The sequence below is a fragment of the Chelmon rostratus genome, chromosome 10, assembly GCF_017976325.1.
Source record: "Chelmon rostratus isolate fCheRos1 chromosome 10, fCheRos1.pri, whole genome shotgun sequence".
In the NCBI taxonomy this organism is placed as follows: Eukaryota; Metazoa; Chordata; class Actinopteri; order Chaetodontiformes; family Chaetodontidae; genus Chelmon; species Chelmon rostratus.
This window is the reverse complement of record NC_055667.1, coordinates 14907006-14932830: the sequence shown is the minus strand read 5'-3', so window position 1 is coordinate 14932830 and position 25825 is coordinate 14907006. Positions and strand designations below refer to the sequence as shown.

General features: G+C 40.2%; 4 protein-coding genes across 8 annotated transcripts; 2 read left to right on the top strand and 2 right to left on the bottom strand.

Moving 5' to 3' along the window:
* Positions 1–1238: 1238 nt before the first annotated feature.
* Positions 1239–5751, bottom strand: copz1 (COPI coat complex subunit zeta 1). Its single transcript, XM_041945587.1, has 9 exons — positions 5667–5751; positions 5138–5206; positions 4345–4426; positions 4162–4253; positions 3055–3110; positions 2871–2948; positions 2688–2739; positions 2560–2598; positions 1239–1891 (listed from the first exon to the last, which is right to left on the bottom strand). The coding sequence occupies exons 1-9, from the start codon at positions 5682–5684 to the stop codon at positions 1844–1846; spliced, it is 534 nt and encodes a 177-aa protein (XP_041801521.1). The 5' UTR covers positions 5685–5751; the 3' UTR covers positions 1239–1843.
* Positions 5752–10736: 4985 nt separating this feature from the next.
* Positions 10737–16773, top strand: nfe2 (nuclear factor, erythroid 2). Of its 2 annotated transcripts, XM_041945753.1 has the most exons (4): positions 10737–10925; positions 13016–13094; positions 13190–13327; positions 14070–16773. In XM_041945753.1, the coding sequence occupies exons 2-4, from the start codon at positions 13047–13049 to the stop codon at positions 15357–15359; spliced, it is 1476 nt and encodes a 491-aa protein (XP_041801687.1). In that variant the 5' UTR covers positions 10737–10925; positions 13016–13046; the 3' UTR covers positions 15360–16773. The 2 variants fall into 2 exon arrangements, with proteins under 2 accessions (XP_041801687.1, XP_041801686.1); XM_041945752.1 differs by lacking the exon at positions 10737–10925 and having other exon boundaries at positions 12880–13094.
* LOC121612705 (heterogeneous nuclear ribonucleoprotein A1-like) lies at positions 15588–19327 on the bottom strand. Of its 3 annotated transcripts, XR_006007161.1 has the most exons (12): positions 19208–19327; positions 18565–18681; positions 18299–18445; positions 17985–18195; positions 17804–17896; positions 17657–17707; positions 17506–17562; positions 17281–17406; positions 17083–17199; positions 16918–16984; positions 15720–15780; positions 15588–15644 (listed from the first exon to the last, which is right to left on the bottom strand). XR_006007161.1 is itself a non-coding variant. In XM_041945755.1 (11 exons), the coding sequence occupies exons 1-10, from the start codon at positions 19217–19219 to the stop codon at positions 16929–16931; spliced, it is 987 nt and encodes a 328-aa protein (XP_041801689.1). In that variant the 5' UTR covers positions 19220–19327; the 3' UTR covers positions 15622–15780; positions 16918–16928. The 3 variants fall into 3 exon arrangements, 2 of the variants coding, with proteins under 2 accessions (XP_041801689.1, XP_041801688.1); XM_041945755.1 differs by having other exon boundaries at positions 15622–15780; XM_041945754.1 differs by lacking the exons at positions 15588–15644; positions 15720–15780 and adding an exon at positions 16447–16752.
* A 137-nt stretch (positions 19328–19464) lies between these two features.
* Positions 19465–24970, top strand: cbx5 (chromobox homolog 5 (HP1 alpha homolog, Drosophila)). Of its 2 annotated transcripts, none has more exons than XM_041945736.1 (5): positions 19465–19545; positions 20576–20738; positions 21363–21585; positions 22061–22161; positions 23999–24970. In XM_041945736.1, the coding sequence occupies exons 2-5, from the start codon at positions 20608–20610 to the stop codon at positions 24138–24140; spliced, it is 597 nt and encodes a 198-aa protein (XP_041801670.1). In that variant the 5' UTR covers positions 19465–19545; positions 20576–20607; the 3' UTR covers positions 24141–24970. The 2 variants fall into 2 exon arrangements, with proteins under 2 accessions (XP_041801670.1, XP_041801669.1); XM_041945735.1 differs by lacking the exon at positions 19465–19545 and adding an exon at positions 19882–20015.
* Positions 24971–25825: the final 855 nt, after the last annotated feature.

The window sequence follows — 25825 nt, the reverse complement described above, 5'->3', positions numbered from 1 at the left end:
AAATGCCATTACAGATTATCTTTGTGCCGTTTTCTATCCTACATGTTTGTGACTGATAGACGCAGCTCTCATCAAAGAAGAACTACAAGATTTAACTGACTGACACTGGAAGAGGTATGAAATTTCCCATCGGGCAAATAAAGCGTGACATGCTCAAATTTACCTTCTGCATTCCAACATTACCGCTTATGTGTGATCCTTTCCAGAAATTGCTCCAGGCCATTGACAGCTTCTACATCAAAAGCATTCACCTTATCTGCTTCTCACTGTGACGTCTAAGCCAAACAACTTATTTAGACATAGATAGATAGATAGATTTCAGGAACTGAAAAATGAACCGGCAACATGTCAATTTGCGAAAATGCTACAACACTGGCTTAATGACTTTTGACTCAGGCCAACAGACATGTCACAGCACGCATAGTATAGGAGGAGGGGGTGTCCAATTGTAAGGGTGAGGAGGGACGACACATGATCTGCAACAAGGCCTGCAACCTAATGTGGTTCAAATTAGGCATGGTTGGACAGACACAAATCTCTGCCAGGAAAAAATACCTTCAAGCGATCAGCGTGAGAACATATGGGGATACCTAGCTGGAAGAATGCAGATAGATAATTTCTTCTCCTGTAATATGCATCAGGTACCAACATGATGTAGTGCCTATTCTCACATGCATTTCTCCCTGGAGTGTACCCTTCATTTGCATTAAAATGAGTGTATGAGGTTAGTGTGTGAAGGTGGGGTTGCACACACACTGAGGCACACAATTCATGATGCACACAGTGGCTCTCTACAGAGCAGAAATGAATCAAGTATGACTCCATAAAACTTATCTGCATGTCACAGTAACACAGCACACTGTGAGCTCCTGATCATAGCTGCATGAGTGAGTCTCCTCCCTTCTCTACCTTCTCATCTGCAGTTCTTCTGTACCTCAGCCCTGCACTTCGCTGCACACACCAGGAGATGGAGCCCCTGCTTTAGTGTCTCGCTCTGGCTGAGGTCCTGAGGAACAAAGAGTGCACAGCGTGGCAGCTCTGAAATAAGGAAACACCAACTCTTAAAGGCCTGCGGAATTTGCAGATATAAAAACTATGATAAACCATCTGAATACTATGAAAACTAGTCTATAGTAGATAGCTATTGGCTGTGGCTGACATTCCTAAAAACAATGGTAATGAGTGTAATACTAAACGCACAACAGGTAGCGTTAGACATCTCACAGCTGTTCACATGCCAGTGTCAACAAACATTTATTAAAAGTGTATGACGATGGAAGATCCCCAGACAAAATATATTCAAAACATACCTCTGCCATCACGGGTATGACTACAGTACAAGTTGTACACTTTTTAACCACAATATTCATGTAAATGAAATGATAGAGCTAGTGCCTCAATACTTTGTACAGTTATCTGGAGGAGACAGGGTGCTGTCCAATGGGTAAAAACTCTTTTTCAAGGAGACATATGGAATGTTGCCACAGGCTACACTGAGGTTTATCACTGTTTTATAGACAGATACATTGGTGTAATAAAGACTCAGCTTCTTCAATGAAAAAACGAACAGAACAGACCAGGCCAACCCTGCTACTGGAATGTACACCATATCTTTTCACCATGTTGATTATGTAATATAATGTAAGCCTGTGCAAAAAGAATAAAGGAAACAAGATGGAGAATGAAACTTTGTCGAGCAGTAGTCCTGGGAGTGTGACTGGATCAGCCAGTGGTACTCCTCACAGCTTTGATTGAAGGAGTCGAAGGAGAGGGAGTATGTGGATCAGTGCCATGAAGACTGGGCTGAACAGCGGCTCACCGGCAGACTGGTGCAGGAGTGACTCTATCGTAGAAGAGACCACTTGATCTGTTCTTTGGCAGACTGAAGAACCTGAGGAAGGAAACTGGGTTTGACTGAGCAGATCACTCCAATACGAACAGCATACAAATGGCTACAGCCTGAGACAAACCTTAAGGAATAAAGTGTCAAATAAAACAAAATTTAAAAAATGACTGGCATCTTGTTGAGGAGGTTGAAGGGAGGAATGGAAAAAAGTTGCATATAATTATTAAAAAACAGAACAAAGAAGGGTGAACGGGTAATGTAAATGAAGAGAAATACCCAAGATCTAATTAATCATATTAATTCATTGAATGAAAGCTGAATCATAACCATAAAGTATGGGGACTGGGGACAGTCATTAATCACGGCCAGAGGAGGGATGGCGGTAGCCAGTCTCAGGCCTCTTAAATGACAACATTAATCAGAAGGAGCTCACACCCAGACAGACTCATGTAAGAACTAAAAGACAGAAACCACCTTTGGCTACCTACCACCATACCACTGAATAATTAGTAATCATGCACACGTTCATGCATATAAGACAATGCAATATATGACAACCTAGAGGCGAGTGACAAAGTAGGAGTGGAGGAGAATGATGCTGTAACAATGCCCTTGTAATCACTGGTTCTGTCGTAATGAGTTTTAACAGTCAATAAACTAATGGAGCTTTTAAACTTTATAGCAGAGAGAGGAGCAAGGAATGTTTTTCTCACCTGGGTGACTGTCTGCTCTGTCAAAGGCACATCATCCCCCTACAGGAACAATTATGTCATGTTTACAGCTGACATAACCAACGTCAAACTATGTGGAATATATCTGAGCGTAGAGGAGAAGAGCTTACTCTGAGAGCCACACGGTGCACAACTTGCTGCGGGTCACTCTCCAGGATCACCCTGCAGGAGGCAGCAAAGAGAGACACCAACAAATAGTCACCCCACAGACAAAATGCTGCACTAATACTGTCGTCATTGTAACATGAGATGACTTGGCATCAAAACTTTCAAGCCGCTCAATTCTTACTTACCCTCCATCTACAATTTCATCCACAGCCAGGAAGAGCCCCTCCATGTTCTCAAGCAAAGCCCTCCTCTCAACATTTTTTCTACAGAGAAACAACAAAGTACACATGTCAAGCTTAACTTTCTCGACATCAGAGAAAGATTTGTGGAAAAAGTTTTGTATAATGAATAACAGCTGCCAAAACGTACCTCAGCATCTGACTGAGTGAATCAAAAAGGCAATTTAGAACAGCCATGAGCATAAGCTGTTGAGAATAAAAGAATGAATTAGAATCTGTTCATGTCTAGTGAGCCCACGTTGTTTTTCAATCATCTGGAAAGAAATAATCACTCAAGAAATAATCACTTGTTATGGTGTTCATTTTCAACATCTTCTTTGGACCTTAAGGCACGTCACTTCTATTTTCTACTAACATCAAACTTAATATCCGTCTGTGCTGGCTCTAAACTATTGTTAGGTTATAAATAACAGACACATAAAGTGTACAAATAACATCCCATTCTACAACGGAAGAAGTTACTTAAATTACAAATTAAGTGTTTAATGTTTGCAAAAATAAATACCAAATACAAACAGATTAGTTTGCACTGACATTATTATTTATTTTCTATAGCAACATACCCACAGTATGCCACAATATTGACAGCCCATATAATCACAAAAAATCTGAATACTGTTGAATTGGTCAAAAGAGAAGAAATTTGTGAGTTGTCTCAGTTTAAACAAGGTCATTCTGTTGTTGAGAAATTTCTAGGAAAAAGAAAACCCATATGATTTATGACGTATTTCTGATCTGAACATATATCATAAATGTTGTGAATTGAAAAAACTAAAAAAAATGACAATTTAAAAAAAACAACCTGTATAAGCACCATGCAAAATAAATAGATTAAAATGCAAATGAAAAATCGTAAGGCACACAATCAAATCTGACATAAAATTGTACCTGGTTTAAAAAGATTCAATGACAAAATGCCAAATGCCAAAATGTGAACTACAGAGTGAGCAGTTAAAATTAAGACTCATTGTAAGTGACGGCTAAAACCTGTGAGTATTTTAGTGCTTTGGAATATCATATTGCAATATTGATAGTAGGGTGACTATCAGTTTTAAAAAAGTACTGTTTGATCTCCAATGATTAAAACCATCACCTCAGCTGTAAGAGACAGGATGGGATCACTAACAATTTTGGTAAATTTATGTTTGTGTGACTTGGCTCGCTCCTCAATTGTTGGATTATAACTCTTATTTAATAACAGTTTGTTACAAAATCCTAAAACTAATTTTAAGCTTACCTCATTTTCGTGGGAACTTCCAATCACATAAAAGAAGAGGTCTATGTTGCTCTTGTAGACAACAGTGAGGCCCTCGAGTAATGCTATCTCGCCTAAGCACAAACAAAAAGAAACCATGTATGTTATTAGACATGTACTGAGGCTGGAAAAGAGACTGTCTCTAATATGGGGAACACATCTTACTGTCCGTCCTGTGTGTTTTGTTGAATATGTTCTTCTCAAACGCCTTCTGCTCCTTCACCGTCGGGTATGTATCATCGTAATACTGTAGATGAATTGAAAGCGAAGACATTCTCACATGTTGATATGTAAATCTATAACCCACAGCTCACTGTAACTAGTTAGATTTGTTTATAAAAGGATCAGACTAGTGATATTCAATATTTTTGTTATTGTCAATAAATAAGAAAATGATGCATTAGTAAGTCTGCCAATACTATCCAACTTCCTCAGCAGGTCTCTGGTACACAGGCAAATTTATTACTTGTAACACAAATATGAAGTTTGATTTTTTTTTAAAGCTGAATAATAACTGGAAACAAATGGGCTGCTTTAGCAAACAACATTTAATCAAGAGCAAATAGTGCATTTATTGAAGGATATTTTCTACCTTGAATTTGGTTGCACTGGCACTTACAGCATTTTAAACAGTGTGTGTGGAAATGACTCTAAAGAAAACAACTGTGTCCATGTTCATCCAATTGAAGATCCTGTCACCTTGTGCAACAACGTGGCTCTTTGGTGTGTTTTAATAGTCTTTGGACAAACAGTGCACCGAGGAAGTTATATTAGGTTTTAGCTACAGAGAAAATATTCGTTAGTTGGGTCAATGCGTTTCTGGTTTTTGTCTTTGAGTGAAATTTGTTGATGAAAAATACAAAACACCACCAGGCGTATCCTTTAAGTTTAGTTTGACATGCTTCCGAAAAGCTCAACCAATGAGGACAAAAATGCTTGACAACTGTCTTTATCATACCTTGGCGTAAAGCCTGTCTCCATCGTTGTCCAGTATCAGAACTGCTTTGACAGTGTACAAGGATGGTTCCTGTTAAGGTAGATGATGGTATATGTGATTAGTTGCTGAGTTTATCAAACATATATCCAAGTTGGTAACCGAAAATGAACTAGCTAGGTGGGAACAACAAACTTTGATAAGGCGTCGGTGGAGGCGCTTACGTGAAATACATAACATAATCGCAACTCGACCAGTCACCAACGCAATAGTATTTCAAATTATTGCTTATTCACGAAGTCAGGAGGAAGACATGACACTTCCACATCACCAACGAACACATACACACGAAGCTAACTTCTCTGAGGCTAGGTGGTTAGCCAACACAGCCAACCGTTTTGACGTTACGCTAGTTAACTCGATAGCTAAAATATTATATTTCGGTACGTTTGGAGTAACACATGTCAACGTATAATTAGGTGAAATAGGGATCACTTAAGTTAAGTTAAAGGATTCGTATACTGTTCCAAATAAATATATGGGCTAACATTACCAGTATGGGAGAATCCATCTTCTTTCTTGTTAGCAAACCAGCTAGCCGGGAGCTGTAGGCAACGTAATACGTACTGCAAATGAGGCTCTTTCCCATTGGCTGAGGCAGCGCCGTGCGCTGTGTGTACAGGGTAAAGAGCAGTTCACTGCCAGGCCGCGGAGTCAGGAAACAGATACATGTCATTTATGCTGAAAGTGACCTGATACAGCTCATCATGAAGTCCATCCAGACTCACCAGCATCTGTAACACATTTCTCCCTTCAGTGAGAAAAGTTGTCTGGCAACACTACAACTATCCAAATCTTGTCGCCTGCATTTCTCAGATGTAATTCCCCAGCAATGGACAATGTAGTTAAACAAAAATGATTATTATGAATCATACATTTTGTGACTTAAGGCAGTTGCTGTTTTTTTATAGGACTGCATGGTAACAAAAAAAATCATTTACAAGCCATTTTAGCTTGCTCCTACTCATCAACATCTTTTTTCAGGATCCTCCTACATTTAACCAACTCCAATTATCTTAGTTCCCACTTCTGGGAAGCATTTGGAAACCCGGGCTGATGGGGATTTCCCTCTATCTCACTCCACACATGACATCACTGTGTGGCCTTACTGTAAGATATTTTTGGGCTTGAGTTTCAAATAATACTGGAATATGTAGGGTTTCGAAAGCAAATGGTGGACAGCTATTATTTGACTGCAAAAAGTGCCTGGTTTAAAGATACAAATTATTTTGACATGCATTCATAACAGCGCTGAAGGAAACCGTGAAATGTCGCAATACTGCACAGTGTTAACACAATTTAGCCACTAAGATTTCAAAATTAGCCATACTGGAGAGGAAACAGTACGCTGCCTTGATCTAGCTCATATATAAGGGTCAAAAAGATTCTCAGATGTCATTGTCATACCATCTCATGTCAGACACCAAACACATTCATACCTTCACATGTATATATAAACTATCACAGTGATGATAATGTTGACTGCCAGAGTTGGTGATGGTTATAAATGTAAGTATAATGATAAATCAACACATACTGTATGATGAATGAACATTTCTATTCATATACATATATATTCATACACACACACACACACACACACATACATACATACATACATACATACATACATATATAATAGTTTAAAAATGGAACAATTTATTTTTTTAATAAGTTGTATAAAAATTTCATTATATTTAATTGTGCAACCCCTTGTAAAATGACAAATAAATGACCTTGATTCCTTGATTTATAGTCGAATAAACCGTGAGCATTGACATCGTCAGAAAATCTTCAAAGCAGGATGCGAAAAAAAACTGTTCAAGATGCCTCTTTGATATCTCCTGTTCAAGTTCAGCAAATAGTTGCCGTATATTATTAGTCTATTGCCTGCAAAGTTTAAAAAGTAGAAATTAATAACATAGCAATAGATACAGAGAATGAATGTGGTCATATGGGCTGCTCCCCTCTCCTCAGCGTATGCCAGCAACCACAGCAGTTAGCAGTTCCCTTCCTAAGAACCAAGTGCCTCTTTTATCAGCATTAAGCAGAGCTTCCTCCGACCAACATCCTCCTTTCCCTAACTTCCCTCTCTGTGTGTGTATGGCCAACCAGCCCTGACATTCGTTGTTATAAACACACGGGCCTGATCACATGTATACAATTATATACGTACACACGCATGCAAACGAAGACTTACCCACCCCCCTTACATTAAATATTTTGTTTGATTTTCTTATTTGTAAATCTCTTCTCCGACATAACCAATATAATATGTGAATGCATGAAAACGAAAATTAATAAGCGAATAAAAACAAATCAGAGAATGATTAAGAAATACAATACTGCTGTTACAAAACATTATCTTAATCTAAACATCTTGAGATAAGCACAGGCCTGATTGAGACATTCAGAAGAATGATGCTGCATGTTCGGGTTCCTCATTTCCTCTACCTCAGGTGGTGATAATGTGTGAGAATCATCAACATTTTAACGAACAACACCGAAGAGGTTAACTCTGAATCACACTTCTCTCCACATCTACAGTTGCTCTAAGGAGAACTGCGTGCAATAATGATCATTTTGCATCCTGCTCATTTGAAAACGATGATAAATGTACAAATCTGAATGCGCATATTCAGTATTGTTCACAATAGGGTTAGGTCATTATGTGAAATTAAATATCAGCTAAACAATGCACCAATACGCTGTAGGTGGATCAAATTCACAAACCCTTTCCAGATAAGTACCAGTCTGTCCATCAATACAATAAATGATTGTACATATCGCCTTTGTTATGCCCCCTTTATTTGCAGTGTTGCTTTTATTCAAATTAAATATTAATAATGGAAAAAATAAGTAACATTTCCTTATTTTTACAGTTCAGATCAAGATTCCAACTAGTTGATCAATATAAGAAAAATAAAAAGTAATACTCCATCTGCCCTCTCTATTTTTCTCCTTTCCCAGAAGCTGACTCCAAAAATATTCCCTTTTTGATACCACAACCCAAGACACACATTCATTTTGTTTAGAAGTTAGGTGGTTTTTCCACTCATGTCTGATACAGCTTTCTGGATGTTAAAACAAAACCCAAGATGCCACATTCCCCCATCTTTAATGAACAAGTGAAATGCCATGGAAACACCGGGACAACTAGAGGAGGTGGGGAACAACAACAGGACAAACATGTTTAACCATTAATTCCACATTAGATTTAACACGCCCTAGTATGAAATCCAGTGGTCATTAAGAGAATTTAAGCCTAAGTGAGTCAACTGTGGGCAGTTCCCAGCCAGCATGTCCGGTCTATTTTTTGCAGTAGAGTTCTTAGCACTGAGGTGCACAATGAGAAAAGGCTGACAGCCCCTGAGAGGTTTGGGCAAGCTGGAAAGCAGAGATGTCAAAGACTAATTGAAGCAAACAAACACAAACAGGGAACGTGGGCGTTGACCTGGGAACTGTGTCCAGATCCAAAACCACTGTGGTCACAGTAATAACAGGGTGCTCTTTGGCATGCTGTGGCAGTGGTTGAGTCAGGGGCTGGGTGCTAGGAACTTGGGCTGGGAAGTCCCTTCTTTGATTCCTGGTAGACATTCACCTTTCTTGACTCTGTCAGCCACCTACTTTTTCCATCTTAGAACAATGACAGAGAAAACATTGAGATTTATGTCTCAGCGGGATGAGATATTGTAATGGGCCAGACAAAACCTTCCATGTTCTCATGCTTTTTGAATACACAGTGCCTTACTGAAACTCTTAACTGCAGTTTTGTTTGTTACTAGCCATAAAATGTGTATTCATTTCACATTAAACAGTGTTTAAGATTAGATATCATCACACTCTTTGTGTTCTTGGATAATTAAAAATCCAAAATGCTTGTTTGAGTTGCTACTGTAAGTCCATAGGTTAAGTGTTAGCTTTTTAATGTGAAGAGTCATTCTGTTTTACACACTATAAAAAATATTCAACCACGCCTTTACATTTTGTTTCTGTACATTGTTTTACAGAGTTCCTCACTAGAGAGGCCAGTTTCTGTTCAAAGATCAACTTATAGGTGATTATTATCACATGTTCTCACTAAAGACAGTGAACACTTTCAGTCAATTATTTTGTGTACTACATGAAATGTATATGTATTTTTGGTATATCTGCACCATAAAGTATATTTGAATATACTTGTGTGCAGTTTCCCAGAGGTCTGATCTGACTTAACAGTGTCAAAGAAGCAATTCAAGGTGGAGATTGATGGTGAAATCTGCTTTCGGCTCTGCATTTCTGAGAAAAAGAAATTCTTTGTAATACCGCGTTAACTTTCGGATAGGCTACGATGCTTGCATTGGTTGAACACTGCAGCTGTTTTATTTGCAAATGATTACAGACTTTTTTTTTCATGAAATGGACCAGGGATCCCTTATATGAAGGTAGTTCTTCATCTGCTTATTTATTTTTAATGTCTTCAGAGGGCTCATTGTAAATATATACAAGGCCGTAGCATATGCTATGGCCACAGAAGCCAGATTAACAGAAGCATATTTCCATATGTCCATTAAGTAATTTCTGCTATCATGAAGAAATGCTTTTAAAAATGAGATCTATCCATTATATTGTACATACTGTACACAGTAGGGGGTCTTTGACAGAGCATGAAGAGCATTGAATGTTTCATGTGACGCAGAACAGTTCCAAAATCATCACTGACACAGTGACAGACTGCTTTCTGACTGTTCAGACTTTTCAGACTGTGCGTGAAGACTAACAGGCATCGCTCTGTGGAACAATAAATATGCAACATCTCTCCTGTCAGTAATTGTGTGGAAGCTGTTGCACAGTGGGGCAGTTCCACATAACACATAGCCATTGTGAATTCACTGCTCACGGGCCTTCAGATCGGGGCAATGAGGGGATTTTTTTGTGAGGGATTTTAATGGTCACTTGCTATGTAAGACACGCTCCCCTCCATTCTCCCCCTGCTCCTCTCTCTCCCTTGTCGGCTGCTCTGCCAGATAGAGGAACAATGTGGTCTTTCTTACCTGTCGGAGGGTGTACATTCCATCTCTACTAAACTAAGTCTCAATCCTGCCTCCAACCCACCCTTGCCTGAACAGGGCCCTCACTGCAATGCCGGTTCTGTCTCCAGGTGCTCCACATCACACTCCTCATACCTTTCGTTCGGGAGGATTTGAAAGGACACAGTTCTTGTACGGTTTGGCCAGGACCGAGACAACCATCCGGCTAATTACACAGCTAGGATCAAAATTGCTTATAGGATTTTTTGTTTGTTTGTGTTTAATTTGTAAACATCTACCTACTTCAGCGTGGACTGACAGAATGAATGTTGTGGTGCATGCCAGACTGTTGGTTTGTGGTTTGTTGTGTGGGCAAAAGGGAAATTTGGAGGTTGGGGTGCAAGTGTGCTATTAAGGATACAAGAGTGCAAAAAAATGTGGTGTGGGTGCTTTACAGGAAGATTGCGTTTGTCTGCACAGAGCCATCCCATTTATGCCGGTGGCTGTATGTGTAGCTGAACAGAGAGAGACAGACAGTTGAGTAAGCGATAGGGCAAGAGGCCTCATGTGTTTTTCTTCTTGTAATCTGTTAAAAGTAGGCAGGCAGCGCAACATTAGTGTAAAAGAACCTCCTGTAACTCATTTTTTCCTCTTCTTACCACCAGGATTGTGCTTAACATCTAAAGGTTGTTGCTTTTTTTTTTTTTCTCACACCGGTTGAAGAAGCTGAGAATGTTGCTCAGGTATGTTCATTCACATCTTCCTTCTACTGATTTGTCAGATCTGTGTGGAGAGGTTACAGTGTTCCCTGATGATGTGTTTACTGCAGAATATTTAAGCAGATCTAACACTTCAGACAGTATGACATTATTGATCATCATATAACAAAGTGAAACCACTGAACAATGTTATTATATTGTTGCGGAAATTTCCTTTTAAGATAAGTTAAAGTAATGACAGAGTTCCATTATATCCTGACAAATAGATTTCCACAAATTACATTTTATCAGAAGTTTTATCTTGTTAACTTAATTTGAAGCACTGATTTGTCAGATTCTTTATTTTACTGCCTGAACCAGTGAAAAGATTTTCGAGTGTTGACAGTGAATTATGATTTCTTACAGTAAAGGAAACAGCCTTAAGAAACTTACCATGACACAACACCGGTTATAGCAGGATTATAGTTGTAACCGCATGTTTCAGAACCTTTAAACATTACAAAATAATACACACGGCAGATTATATAATAATATATTGTATATTGCCATATACAGGTAGAGGGACAGACAGGTCCCACTGAAACAATAATCAATATTATAAAGAAATTGTTTAGAAAGATTGAAAAGAGGACTTTGGTTAAAGGTGATCCTGTTCATGGATTACACCATTACCAAGTACAAGGAATTACTTGAATAAATGTCTTACACTAACAATGTACCTTTTTTGCATATATATATATTTACATAAACTGAGACAGTTTAATTGGTGCAAACCATCTCTTAAATCTCTTCAGAGGCTAACCTCATTGAACCGTATGTAATCTGTGACACCTCAGTCTGACACAGCCTCCAATCCGGTCAGCCTGACTTTGATAACTTTTTCATTTAAATGATTCTAATTGAACGGTATCATCAGCCGCTCCCTGTCACTGACTGTAGGCCGTTGTCATAACCACAAATTGCTTTCTGTATTACTATCAATGGAGTAGTGTCAGGTTGCTGCTTCATCGCATCACTTTTTGTGTTTATTGATGGGAAGACTGCTTTTTCAAAAATGTTTCTGAATCAACGCAGCATTAGGAATAACACATTATTATCGAATTATCAAAGTGACCTTTCTACTGTAAAGGTAAAGAATAAAATCAGACATCAAGTCCACACAAAAGATGGGTTTTCAGTGAGCCACGGCAAGCTGAACAAGGAAGACTCTTACCATTAATTCATTTATTTATCATCTTATTTAACACCGACAAATATTCTTACATAAGGGCAAGCAATGCAACAGCTGTGCTGGGTGTGGGGCGTATAAAGCTGAAGCTGATTTGCAGCCCCAGCCCTCGTTTGGCTTTAAATTCAGGTTAAAACAACTAAACAAGCAGCTTCATGGTAAAAACAGCAGGACAGATAATACAGATTTTGCTGATGTGTATATGCATGCGTCTATGTGTGTATGTACAGAATGTACAGGACTGTGTATGCACTGACATACGGGGGTGAGTGTGTGCACGAGTATAAATATAAATGTACAGTATGTAGGCGTACACGCATGTGACAAGACGGTCAGTTCAGAACTTATTCAGTATCTTTGCTGCTGTTTAAGCCACATTTTATTTGTGTTTTTTTTATTCTAATTGTGCTCTTGACTCAGGTAGTAGGCCTCTCCATAGCTGCAAGCCTTTTGAAAAACTCTGAAATACAAATTGGAGATGTTAAAGCTTTGTTCCTATATTTCAGAACTTAGCCAAAATAGTTTAAAGATTGCTGCCATCATGTTAGCCATACACCAAATTTTCCAAAGCAGCCATCAGGCCTCCGTCTGTCTTGCAGAGCCGCTGTTTTCCCGCAGATTGTCTTATCAGGGGTTGGCATAGCTGCACCCTGGGACAGCTGATGGGAGGAGTCAACTCAACTGAACTGAACTCTTCATGTGTTTCAAAAGAACCTACACAACACCCAGACAGTCATTTATGTAGCACGGACAGGTCACAGATATGTAATGCACCGTATGTGTTAGAAATGTGTGTTTAATGATGTGACGTCGCAGATCTGAGTGAGGGTGTTTTTTATTTTATGGAGGCAGATGATAATAACCTGCTGCTCTGCGTCCCCACCAGGTTGACTTTTTGCAGCAAGAGCCAGTCCTGAATGTGTTCAACGGCCAACTATGTTCTCCCACCGAGGAGAACCTGTGAGGTAGGTCAATCACACAAACCACAGCACGTAATCAAGCCTAAAATACACTCATGAATTGTGTTTTTAGAAGCAATCATTTTCTTTTCTGCTACAAGGTATTAGCCACTCCAGGCAAGCTGTGTGGGGGAGTGTCCATGTCAGCTAATTTCCCTGGAACCAGGCCTCATGGAGCCCCTCAGGACACAGAGATGGATGTGGCATGGCAGGAGCTGATGGCCATCACAGAGCTCCAGGTAACTCTTTAGCACTGACACACAGAGCTCTAATTTATTTTAGTTTTTTTACTGCAAAATGTTGCTGTACATCATGTGTCTCATCCCAGATATGCCAATCACCTTAGGTTATCACAGCATGCTGTATCATAAGGGAGCGCTGGGTTGCATTGTATTCAGGCCTATTGGCACATCAGCAGATATGAACGTATCTGAACAATTGATCTTAATCAGTGACAAATGTGTGTTATTCTCAGTGTCATGTTAAAAGTATGAAACACAACATTTAAATTGTGTTTTTTTTTTTCTATAATTACTGAACAGATTTGTTTCATTCCAGCTGAATAGATACATTATTTTACATATTTTCCTGTGGTGCTATTTGTTGAAACGCTGATACACGCTCAGCTGAGGGAGGCAACAATGGCCCGTTTGAGTGATGGCAGGATGAAGAGATTGTGAGAGGGGGCAAGTGCTGTATGTTGCTAGCGGCCCCCTGCACCTCATAATAGCCATCTGTTTCCAGGTGAAACTTGATCACATCTATGAGAGCCCTTCAGGCTATGGGTGGCATGCTGAAGTGGGGGCAAACTGTGCTCTATAGTGAACCAGATGAATTGTGAAAAAGACACTTTTTCCACTAATTAACAACGAGGTCTTGTAAATTTAGTAATTGCCTTCAATCATTTTATTGTTATCAAGGTGACATGTATACCAATGTGCCTGTCAGTCATAACTGCCCCTTTTGTTTTTGCCACCACAGTTTGAAGTCCCTGCTGAAGGCTCCTATGAAACAACACAGTACCAAAACATGGATCCCATGGGGCCTATGGGAGGATACGGGATGAGTCACTCCCATTCTGAGCCTCCTCCTGCATCTGCTTGTCAGCTAAGCACTGCTGAGACCTACAATGGATGTTACTCTAAAGGGGTGCCTGCCTGTCATCGACTAGGCAGCAACGCAGAGGCCATGTATGCACACTCTGATTCGCAGCTCAGCCAAAGAATGCTCCCGGTCTCTTTTCACACGCAGCCCTCACTCATGGCTCCAAGGGAACAGATGAACATGTCAGGCACCAGCCAAGGGCACAGGAGGGCCAATGTTTGTCTCTCTCAGGGTCTAAGTCGTCACATGCCGTGGACTACGCATGGTCAAAATTTGCATGCTCGCTCAGCTGATGATCTGGAGTCGGACTCTGGTCTCTCTCTGGGTTCTAGCCCACCTTTGGCCTCCCCAGACAATCCTGTTGGTGGTGCACCAGGTTATCAGAGTGTAGACATGGGTATGACATACAGCGATGGGGAACCAGACAGCATGACTGAGCACACCAGAGGAGCCCACATCCATTACTCAATGGACTACCAGAGTCAGTCGCAATCATATTTACACTCAGGTGCACATCAGTCTTATTTTTCACCCCAACCCACTTTATCTCATACATCATCTGATGCCCAGACTCCTTGGTCAGTCAAACAGCAGTGTCACACCACTGCTCTGAACAACCTCTACATGGACTCTGGAGTGTCCAGCAGAGGGAGCTCACAGCAAAACATGCATACAAAACCACAAGGAAGCATTTCCTCCCCTGCACCACTCAGCAGAGATGAGCGGCGGGCCATGGCTTTGAAAATCCCCTTCCCCATGGACAAGATTATCAATCTACCCGTAGATGACTTCAATGAGCTCCTGACACAGTACACTCTTACAGATACTCAACTAGCACTGGTCAGAGACATCAGGCGGAGAGGGAAGAACAAGGTGGCAGCACAAAACTGCAGGAAAAGGAAGCTTGAGAGCATCATTCATCTCGAAAGAGAACTGAACCAGCTGCAGGCCCAGAGAGAGCACCTGGCAAAGGAGAGGCTTGAGTTCAAACGCAGCTTGGCTTTTGTTAAATGTCGCCTCACAGACCTCTATTCAGAAGTATTTTCTCACTTAAGAGATGAAGACGGACAACCATATTCCATAGACGACTACTCTCTCCAACAGACACCAGATGGTAAAATTTATTTGGTACCTCACACAGAGCTGCAAAAGAGAGACCAGTGCTGAGGACTTGGGGGTCGGGAGACAGTGTCATTATTTAATACCCTTACAGAAGGTATACTGCCTGATTGTGCCAACTGAAGTACATGAACTGGCTGGAAGCTACACACTCCTTGTGGTTATGACTTAATCCTCACATTAAATCAATGGACACTTTTCATGCTCCTCCAATTGACTGAAACCACACCAAAGTGCTTTATAAAAAAATACTTTATTAAAAAAAGAGTTAAAAAAATACAAGTTAAAAAGGTTTTTAAAAGTCTTCAGCAGCAGCATGTTAAGTCAGCAAACCTGTGAAAACAAAATCAACTTAAATTAAAAAAAACAAACAAAAAGAACTTGTGAAATGTGATTTGATAATTGTACCTGATTGAGCCATTGTCACTGTCATTGAAATGAAGTCAGGTTCTGCGGACCATGTGGTTTCCTAGAAAGCAGAAAATCCACATAAGTAAAAAAAATGTCGACTTGAAAAGAATAAAAAGTGTCTTCATTTCTGTTCAGCGCATGCAATTTTATGTTGTAGGGCCTCTATGCACAATTAGGAGGCCAATTTTACCAGTCAACATTGGTCATAATAAAGCTTGTTTGCAAATGTTACATCATTATTGGGCTACATAACTCACTACCAGCTACATGACAAAAGCAAGACATACTATCAGTAGTTGAGAAGTCTGGTCTTACCTACAAACAGCATTTAAGCCTTTGGTAGCTGCTGCCTGCTAGCCTCAGGCTTCTGTTCTCACTCTCACCTGCTTCAATGATCCTGGCGATGGTTTTGCTACTTCTCTCCCTCAGCTGGCTTCCATGGCTAGCCTCAAAGACTTTGCATGTAAGCTAGCATCCTCCAGATGATCTTTGCAGAACTCAGGGTAGAGTCTGTACCAAGTGATGACTGATGAATTTGTACACCACTCCTCATCCCTCAGTGTTGTAAATGTATTGACCTATGGAGTGTGTGGTGACTAGTGCAGTGCTTCGCATACATCTCAGGAAAAATCAGCTTTTCCACACTCACACCCCCACTTTGTGCAGCAGCTAACAGTGAACCCTCCCTTTCCCAAACCACTAAAGAGGCTAACGAGACTTGCATTTTTTTTAAAAAACTGAAAGATGGTTTATTTCAGTTTGATTTTATGCAGTTACAAATAAAAATCAGACTTAGAAGAAAAATCTACATAAAACCTCATTGGAATGCTTGTTTCCAGAAACACATGATGAAAAAACACAAAATGTTTAAATGAAGACCCTCCATGATTTATCTACTGTTCATCTCTTCTTGCAGCAGCTGTAACCTGCCACAACTGTTTGGCTGAGCAGATTTAGGAGGTAAACCTGCAGCTGCCCTGTCATTTCGCTTGCTCTCCTCTCCTTGCTCTCCTCTGCTAAGTACTCAGTCCTGTTGAACAATACGGAACAACATTGTTAACTGTGCACTGACTTTGTATGACCTGAGATCCAGAGTTAATTTTTTCTTAATCGTTAGCTACACTTAACGAGTCCCTGCAACTACAAACTCTGGTTTTGATACAAAAATAGTTCAGGCATGCCTTCAAGTACTTACCAGTTCACATTTCAGAATCGTCCTGCACGACCATATCCACCATTGTTAGAGTTATTTCCATAGCCACCTAGGAGGAAGAAAAAATAAAAATACTCAGCTTACAGAAACAATGGACGACGGGAACAAGGACAGAGCACATCCTTGCATTTTCTATCTCCATCTTACCGAAGTTCCTGCCACCGCCGCCACCAAAGTTGTTCTTCATTGGGCCAAAATTGGATGCCTGGGGGTCGTAGTGGCCCATGTTGTAGCTATTTCCGCTGCCGCCGCCACCACCGCCACCTATGATAAGGACATTTGCATAACTCAGTCAACCACATATCGGACACAATGGTTTTAGTGAAGGGGAGCCAAAATACTCACCATAGCCATTACTGTCATAACCGTTTCCTCCATAGCCCCCGCCTCCACCCTGGTTGTAACCTTGGTTATATCCCCGGTTGCCACCATTATTATATCCACCAGGACCGCCTGGACCACCTCCATAACCTTAAAAAAAAAAAAAAAAAAAAAAAAAAAACATTCTTTGAATACACTGCCAAACTTCAATAGTGAAAAAGATTAAACGTGACAACACTGCCTACTTACCGCCATCACCTCCATTGCAATTGTATGGACCATCTCCATACCTGCCGCCCCTGCCGCCTGAAAAAAAAAAAAAAAGCAAACAGCACTTAGGTGTCTGGCATTACATTAACATAATTTAAGCATCATGTGAATGCTATTATCAAAGTCTGACCCTGATTGAAGCCTCTGTCGTAGTCATAGGGCCTTCCACCGTTGCTGCGCCCTAAACAAAAACACAACCATTAGCACTGAAAGACATGAAGATGGTATGGACTGTGTTCATTGCATAATATAGGTTTATTCAATGAATGGCCCCTACCTCTCATTCCCATTCCTGCTGTCTGCATCTCCTGCCTTGTGAGGGCCTTCCTCACTTCACAGTTGTGAGAGTTGATTGTGTGGTATTTCTGGACTGTGAGGTAGACAAGAGTATTAAGCAGCCATTCAAGACCATTAGTTAAAATCTGGCAAAATCTACAACAGAGAACATTTGCACTTACTGACAATCCTGTCGACTGAATCGTGGTCATCAAAGGTCACAAAAGCAAAGCCCCTCTTCTTTCCAGTATTGCGATCTGTCATGATGTCAATGACCTCGATTTTGCCAAACTGCTGAAAGTAATCTCGCAGGTGCAGCTCTTCCGAATCTTCCTTGATGCCTCCGACAAAGATTTTTTTCACGGTTACGTGGGCACCTGGCCTGTTCGAGTCCTGTGATCAAAGAAATCTGCTGTAGTAATGACACCTACCCTTCCTTTGAGTGCAAGCCATTTACTCAAGGCAGAGTTTATCAAATACAGTAAATTCAACATACCTCCCTGGAAACAGCTCGTTTAGGTTCAACAACTCTTCCATCAACCTTGTGGGGGCGCGCAGACATGGCAGCATCAACCTCCTGTACTGATGAATATGTAACAAAACCAAAGCCCCTGGATCTCTTGCTGTTGGGATCCCTCATGACCTGAAGGAAGTTTGTCCTGATTGTTACCAACGAATCGCACATTCATGCTTTAAATTCATACATAATCATGTGCTGCAGGGTCATGACATTTGTTCATGTTCACGATGCATCCAACTTACTACGCAGTCTGTAAGGCTCCCCCATTGCTCAAAATGAGCCCGCAGGCTTTCGTCTGTGGTCTCGAAGCTCAAACCCCCAATGAACAGCTTACGGAGCTGCTCAGGCTCACGTGGGACCTGGACAATGGACAAAACAAGACATAACTATATGAAGGATACAATTTACGGAACAACTGTGTACACAATAAACCGCGACTGCGACAACAATGAGCTATTCGTGTATTTTCGCAACCCTGCGTCACATATCAGAACTCAGGACATGGCGGAGGAACAAGATATCGCCGCCATTAACGCCAACTGAACGCCCGAATAATGTTGAAGACTTTAAGCAGCACTTGCACGTTAACACTACAGGCATGCGTCTGTTGATGTAGCATTTTTTGCCCCATCCAATACAATTTCCGACAGCGAGATGGGTGAAACTCCTGTATTTCATATATAACGGACGGCATGAACAAAAGGCCACGAGGCCCAGCTGCTATAAAATGGCGGCGTTACAGCGCTTGATAGCTGCAGCAGTTGTGATGAAAATGCTGTCTACAATGACCATGGAGTTATCGAAGCGGTTTGAAATAACTGAAGCATTCAGACACCGATTTTGCAGGAAAAAATATGTAAAAGATGTTCCCATTGCGATACTCACATCTTTCGACATATTGTATCTTTAATCCGTGATCACTCCTTATAACCCAGCCGTACGGAGTTGAACTGCGTCAGACCTTTGCGCGATATGCAACTAAAGCACAATAAATAGCAAAGGATACACCTCTCTCACACAGCGATTGGCCAATAGTTCCCGCTGCAGTCTGTCGTCACCATTAAGCGAATCTAGATTGGGCTAAATTCAATCAATCATGGCCACGACCAATAACCTGACGGTAGGCGTAAATTTCATGGTAACGGCGACAAAGAAAGAATAGGCTATGGATGGTATATGTGAAGGGATCTTTCTAAGATATAGCTGATGCGTCGTACTGTCAGGTCAGTAAACATGTAATGGAGACAAGAGGCAACAAATGCCATATTAAGACGATAGCTCACCAATCCTACATTCTGATTTCTGATGTGTGGATGGAGCTGTGCCTTCCTCAGTTCAGCGACAACATTAACAGTTATACCTTATACTGACATACACACGTTTATTTGTAATATGTATTTTTTTATTGAGACACATTGAAAATCTTTCAAAATACATGCCCGAACTCTCAAATAATTAAGTTATTATCAGTCGGAGCATATTCGCTAGCCACATATGTAGGCCATCAGCTGACCGAGGGGCGGATACATTCATTGTGCGCATTTAACGCGCGCTTTTTACGCACAGCACCTTTATGTGCTCCAGGCTAGATGCTAAAGTAGCTTCAGCGTTGGCCTCACAGACGGGGTCCACAAAAGACACGCGTTATCGCTGTGGTTTACGGGTCAAAACCGGCGGTCTATACATCGAAAGGGTAAGGATTAGCTAACACACCAAAGTCCTCCATGACGCTGTAGGTAGCGTTCAATATTTGCGTTTTGGTGTCAAATATAGCTAGTGTTAGCTTGTTGAAGCGTTAGCTGGCAGGCTAATTGCTTTAGCAAGTTTGGCTTTTATGCCCATTGGTTAGCTAACCTAGCTTGTAGCTTAGGAAACACAACATCATATTTTCACTGCTATGTGCACGCAATACGTTTTCTGAAAACGTTATCCAAACTTAAAGTATTTAACGAGTGGGCAGTTAACATTTCTGAGAGATCGCTTGCCAGGCCAGGTGTTTTGATTTTTCAGTTCGTTGTGCCTGTTGCAGATTGGAGTAACTAACGACAATGAAATGAATGATGCCTTTCGTTAATACCAGATAGTGCCTAGATAGCGTTGGCTGACGTTAAAGTATTCCGAACAGAAACTAGAAGCCCCTGCGTCGTTCTTAACAACATATAGCTGAATATATCAACTAGCTTGCAGCTTTGACAAGCATCATCCATATATATTTAACGTTGACGTTAGCTTCTTTATCGTTCTCCTATACAGGGAAGTGCCATTGGCCTGCGACAAACTTTGCTATGGGCAAAAAGTCTCGCGACGAGGAGTCTTCATCCTCTGATGAGGAAGAATATGTTGTGGAGAAGGTGCTGGACAGGAGGGTGGTGAAAGGCAGGGTTGAGTTCTTCCTGAAGTGGAAAGGATATTCAGAGTAAGTTGTGCTCCAGCCGTTGTGCTAACCGTGCTTGCACTCACCCCGTTACAGATTTAAGATGCATCATCAACACCGCGCTGGGCTGTAGTTTAAATTCAACATCACACGTATTAAATTATATTTGGTAGTGTATTGTTGGATGTCTCCACGTAGAAACAATATAGGAAGAGGGCCATTAACAGCTAGTAATGTGAATATCTCTACCCAAGCAGGTAGGGTATTCTCTGCCTTTTTTTTTTTTTTTACACACCATTCACCTGCACTCAGAAAATTCCATGTTTACTGTAATATTGCTTTCAAGACAAAGAAATTATGAAGAAGATTCAAGGATATTACAGTGTTATGAACCTCTTCAATGATATCAAGCTTAGGTACCATAATTTTAATATTGATTTCTGTAGATCACCCATCTCTGGTCAGTGCTGTTGAAAGAGTTATGGCTATGCCGGTACTGCCCTTGGTGGGAAATTGACTTTATAACGTGAACACCGTTCACCAGCCGCTCAATACTATCATTATTTTTTGTATGAAATTTATCAGCCACATTCATATTTTACCAGAATCTGGCTGGTGCTAATTTCCCATTGTGGTACTGACGTGTTGCCCTATGATCTTCCTCAGAAAGCACAACACGTGGGAGCCAGAGAAGAATCTGGACTGCCCTGAGCTTATTTCAGAATTCATGAAGACCTACAAGAAAAGCAGTGGGAGCTCGACACCTAGCAGCGGGGGCAGCAAATCAAGTACAGGCTCCTTGGGACGCTCCAAAGACTCCAGTACCTCAAAGAAAAGAAGTTCGGACGATGATGAGGAGGGTGGCAGTAAGCCAAAAAAGAAAAAGGAGGTCTGTAACATATGGGTGCATTAGTTTTGTTAAGTTTCAATTTTGAAATATGTTTCGATGTAGTCTGTTGTCAAGTTTAAGTTTATCAACATAACCTGATGTATATGACGCTGTGCATTGAAAGTCTGTATTGTATGGGGGTATAATTCAGTTAATGCATATAATTTGCATGTGTGAGGTTAACCCTGTTTTCAAGCATTGTGTGTTACAGTGGGGACCCAAAAGTAGCTTTCCAGTCTAGGAAGAAACAATGACATTACCCCTGATTAAAAGCTTTTATGATTTGTATGATAATTAACAATTTTTTTCAAATGTGTTTTTATGCTAAATAGAATTGTGTGAGAACAGCAGACTCATTCTCTAAATCACGCTTTTAGTTATCAGTATATCTAAACACACTTGCTCTACAGTCATTTGTGGACATTACCATTTTTGTGCATTACCAAAATGTGATTTCCTGTCTGTTTTCTTTCAGGATGACATTCTTGTTGCGCGTGGCTTTGAGAGAGGACTTGAGCCAGAAAAGATAATAGGAGCAACCGACTCATGTGGAGACCTAATGTTTCTTATGAAGTGGTAGGTTTTGTTGATATGTCGTCCCAAAATGTGCAAGTGGCCAATGTGGCTAGATAAAATGTAATCACCATTTAAACAAACAATATTGTTATTAGAAATTGTTGTCTTTCATGTAGAGGTCTTAAGATGAGTGAGCACCAGTGTATTGACTCAGACACATGAATTTGTCATGTGCTTATAGTTCATTGGTTCATCCTTTTTATTTTATAAACATTCAAAATTAATGCTGATGTCCTTTACGTCAACACACCTTAACTTTTATTATGAGTAATATATTATTCACTCCATTGCTCAGTTAACATCAGTTCAGTGCACCTACAGAGCTTCAGCCAGCCACACTTCTATATCAGCCTACACGAGTCTCCTGTTTTACCTGTAAAGCCATTTTAATGCCTTTGTTCATCTGTGGTATTAAAATACCCGATTTACTCACAGAGAGTAAAGATGTGCTCTCTGGACATGGTTTAGTTAAAAAAAATCTGAGCTTGATGGAACTTAAAAAAAAAAGTGCAGTGATTGAACCAACAAAACTCCGCAGATGTATGATCGACTTCTGGGGGGCTACCCTAATTATGTCAGAATATACAAAGCTTCTATTCCCGTGGGTGAATAGAAGTGGTAGTCTTAATAGAAACAACAATAATAGCATTTATTATGGAGCACAAGATTTTACTTCTGATCAGGTTGGGGGTTATGAATGTCTTCCACCAGTTACGATTGCAAGAATGTTATTTGGTAAGGATAGTCTACTGTATGTGCAAGTGAAATTGAGAAATGCCATCATGTCCCACTCCAGTTTCATCCAGCCACTGATAACCTTATGAATGAAGTTGTCTGCACTGATCTTTCTGTTTGATCAGGTACTTCAGTATTTGTATCTCTTCTGGAGAAAACCGGTATCAGTGCTCTTCTTGGTTTTTAGGTGTCAACCCTTTGGTACTGTGGGTGTTGCTTACAATGGTTGCCATCTGTACTACTACTAGTGCTTGCAACTTGTAATGGCGAGATTCTCTAAATGGCAGCTCTCAATCTGCCAGATTGCTACTGACAAATTACCCATTAGCAGCACTAATAGCTGGCTGTCCATTCATATACAAACAGTAAGCCACACCATAAAATTTTATGTCATTACACATTAGCTAGATGGATATACGTGTAGTACCTCGTCACTCATGCCTGGTCAAGTTACATTCCAGGGTGTTTGCTGGCTCAAAATGGGGCAACAGTGGAACCATAGCTGTGATTTGTTCATTTATGGAATTTTTTTTTTTAAGCGAGGGAGAAAAAAATTATAGCAATACAAAGAGGAAAATTAACATAAAAATGGTGAAATTCTAAGCAGGTTCACAAACTCCATCGGCCTAGAAAAGACCAAAGACTTGGTATTAAAACATTATCTTACTAATAATAAAGCATACCACCCAAAGCAGATATTTATTTTTTACACTATAGTGATTCAAATGTGCACTAAAATGCCAGAAATAATAAAAAATAAATAAATCCTACACACAAACCGAATCCTGGATTGAGTATAAATAAAAGACAGTTTCACTTCAGTCTTTCTTGAATTGGCTGTATGTGCTGTGAGGTTCATATAAAGGCATTCACAAAGTCTGCTAAATTGTTTACCCCCCCCTTTTTTGTATTAAGTAAATTGGCACATAATTTGACATCAGACAATATAAATTCATTCTACATGTTTACTTATGTATGCCATCTTGAAAATCTCACAAGACAAAGATAACATATGTATGCATGAGTGTAACATCAAACCTGTGCAGACACCCACAATCCTGAACCGATTTGAAAGACAAATTTTGGTCTTTTTCTCTTGCAGGAAAGACTCTGAGGAGGCTGATCTCGTGCTTGCCAAGGAGGCCAATCATAAGTGCCCACAGATAGTCATAGCCTTCTATGAGGAACGTCTCACCTGGCATGAAGACAGTGACAAGAAGGAGAAGGATGCTGTCAGTGCGTGAGCGCACCACCTCAGGAGGAAACAGGACCTCCTCCACTGCAGGGACTATCTTGAGTCAGATATTTTTCACACCCAAACCTCCCATCCTCCCTCTTTACCATGTCCAACAATGACGTATAGACAGTGGACACAGTCGTTATCTCATCCATGCCCCATTGGAGCACAAGGGCCCAGCGTGCTGAGAAGGATCATTAGATAGGAGGAGAAGCTGTAGCGGACATGGGTGGTATGCTACTGGGGTTAGGGTTTCTGTTGTCTTTGTATTCTTAACTTCTTTTTCATGTCTTAACACATAATGTTTTAGTGCTTACAGGATGCGATCGTGTCAGTCATGTGTTTTGCATCCATGGCCATCTGTTAAAAATTGGAGCATAATCTTGAGAGCCAGAGGTGGTACAAGCTGCGATTAACCAAGAGCTTGTCTCACGCAGGTGCACAGCCTCCATCCTAAACTCTTCAAGCTGTGCACCTTTTTGCTTTAAGAACCCGCTAACATCACTGAAGATAAAACTAGTGTTGATATTCAGGAAGCAACCACAGCAGCACTTTCCTGACTACATAATCACATCATTTTTAAAAAACTTTTTATCTCTTTTAGATTCTTCAGTTTGTCCTGTCTCCTGGGATATAACTACTCAATTTGCAAACTTGCAAATGACACTGGCCAATTATGTCTTTATAATGGAAGTGATGAGCCTTGTTCGTTTTTTTTTAAATGTCATTTTTGTCTCATTTCCAAGTTTTAACGTGAACTTCGTGTGGTGTTTAATTTCTTTACGCTATTACCCGTTCAAGAAATTGACAATAAAACACATTTTGCTCTGTTTTGTACCTTTGGTTGTTTTGTTTTTTTTTTGTTTTGTTTTTAACTGCAGTGTTATCTTTGGACCAGTCAGCAATTAACAGGTTAGACAATCTTCTCTGTATGAAACCAGCATCCATAACCAGTCATTGGGGTCTGCCACCTTGTGGCTAAAAGATGAAAGTCTTTTGGATTATGTGACCAATCTCTGATGATGACCCTGCGGTTTAAATGGTATTAATGATCTCGTTAGTGATACTTTGAATTTTATTTTATTTTTTTTTTTTTTTGAAACGGTGTAAAGTGGTGTAATCCACTGAACAATTAGTGTTTGTTGTTAATATTGTTCTGTTAATTTGAAACATTAAAATCGGTTTCTGTTTGGATTATGCATAGCCTGGGTTTTCTTGAGGAGTTATTGGATTGTTCTTGGATATAAATATTAAAATTTTCCAGGGATGATGTTGCTACCTGACAAGCAGCAGTCAAATCTTATACACAAAATGGATGCCGGTCTTGTAGTTTGATCTGCTGTGCTCCAACATGGACTCTTAGGACCAAATAATGTTCAGTATGTACAGACTGAGATCTGCTGTGTGTTTTTTTTTTTTTCTTTTTTTTTCTTGGCTTCAATTGGCAATGTGAATAAAGGCTCTGACCTCTTTCATACGTACAGTATATTAGTCACGCCCCTTGATATCACTTAGATTGCGGTTTTGGTGTCATTTCATTGAAAATACTTTGTCCTGTCAGACCCATGAGTTTTGGCCTTAGATTTTGTCGGTGCAGAATTTTTAAAAAGTAGAATATTTCTTGTGTCAAATAAATGTTACACATATGTGTACAGTAGCACCCTTTAATAAACATTTTCAATGTTTAAGCTG

What these genes read in the sequence shown, in the direction of transcription:
- copz1 (XM_041945587.1), bottom strand. An exon ending in TCACTCAGTCAGATGCTGAG is followed by an intron (nt 2,949 to 3,054) that starts GTACGTTTTGGC and finishes GTTTCTCTGTAG; the next exon opens with AAAAAATGTTGAGAGGAGGG. An exon ending in TGCACCGTGTGGCTCTCAGA is followed by an intron (nt 2,599 to 2,687) that starts GTAAGCTCTTCT and finishes TTGTTCCTGTAG; the next exon opens with GGGGATGATGTGCCTTTGAC.
- nfe2 (XM_041945753.1), top strand. Translation starts at nt 13,047, where the DNA reads ATGTGTTCAACGGCCAACTATGTTCTCCCACCGAGGAGAACCTGTGAG. An exon ending in CACCGAGGAGAACCTGTGAG is followed by an intron (nt 13,095 to 13,189) that starts GTAGGTCAATCA and finishes TTCTGCTACAAG; the next exon opens with GTATTAGCCACTCCAGGCAA. An exon ending in TGGCCATCACAGAGCTCCAG is followed by an intron (nt 13,328 to 14,069) that starts GTAACTCTTTAG and finishes TTGCCACCACAG; the next exon opens with TTTGAAGTCCCTGCTGAAGG.
- cbx5 (XM_041945736.1), top strand. Translation starts at nt 20,608, where the DNA reads ATGGGCAAAAAGTCTCGCGACGAGGAGTCTTCATCCTCTGATGAGGAA. An exon ending in AAGTGGAAAGGATATTCAGA is followed by an intron (nt 20,739 to 21,362) that starts GTAAGTTGTGCT and finishes GATCTTCCTCAG; the next exon opens with AAAGCACAACACGTGGGAGC. An exon ending in CTAATGTTTCTTATGAAGTG is followed by an intron (nt 22,162 to 23,998) that starts GTAGGTTTTGTT and finishes TTTCTCTTGCAG; the next exon opens with GAAAGACTCTGAGGAGGCTG.
- LOC121612705 (XM_041945755.1), bottom strand. An exon ending in AGCAGGAATGGGAATGAGAG is followed by an intron (nt 17,708 to 17,803) that starts GTAGGGGCCATT and finishes GTTTTTGTTTAG; the next exon opens with GGCGCAGCAACGGTGGAAGG. An exon ending in CGGCGGTGGCAGGAACTTCG is followed by an intron (nt 16,985 to 17,082) that starts GTAAGATGGAGA and finishes TCTTCCTCCTAG; the next exon opens with GTGGCTATGGAAATAACTCT.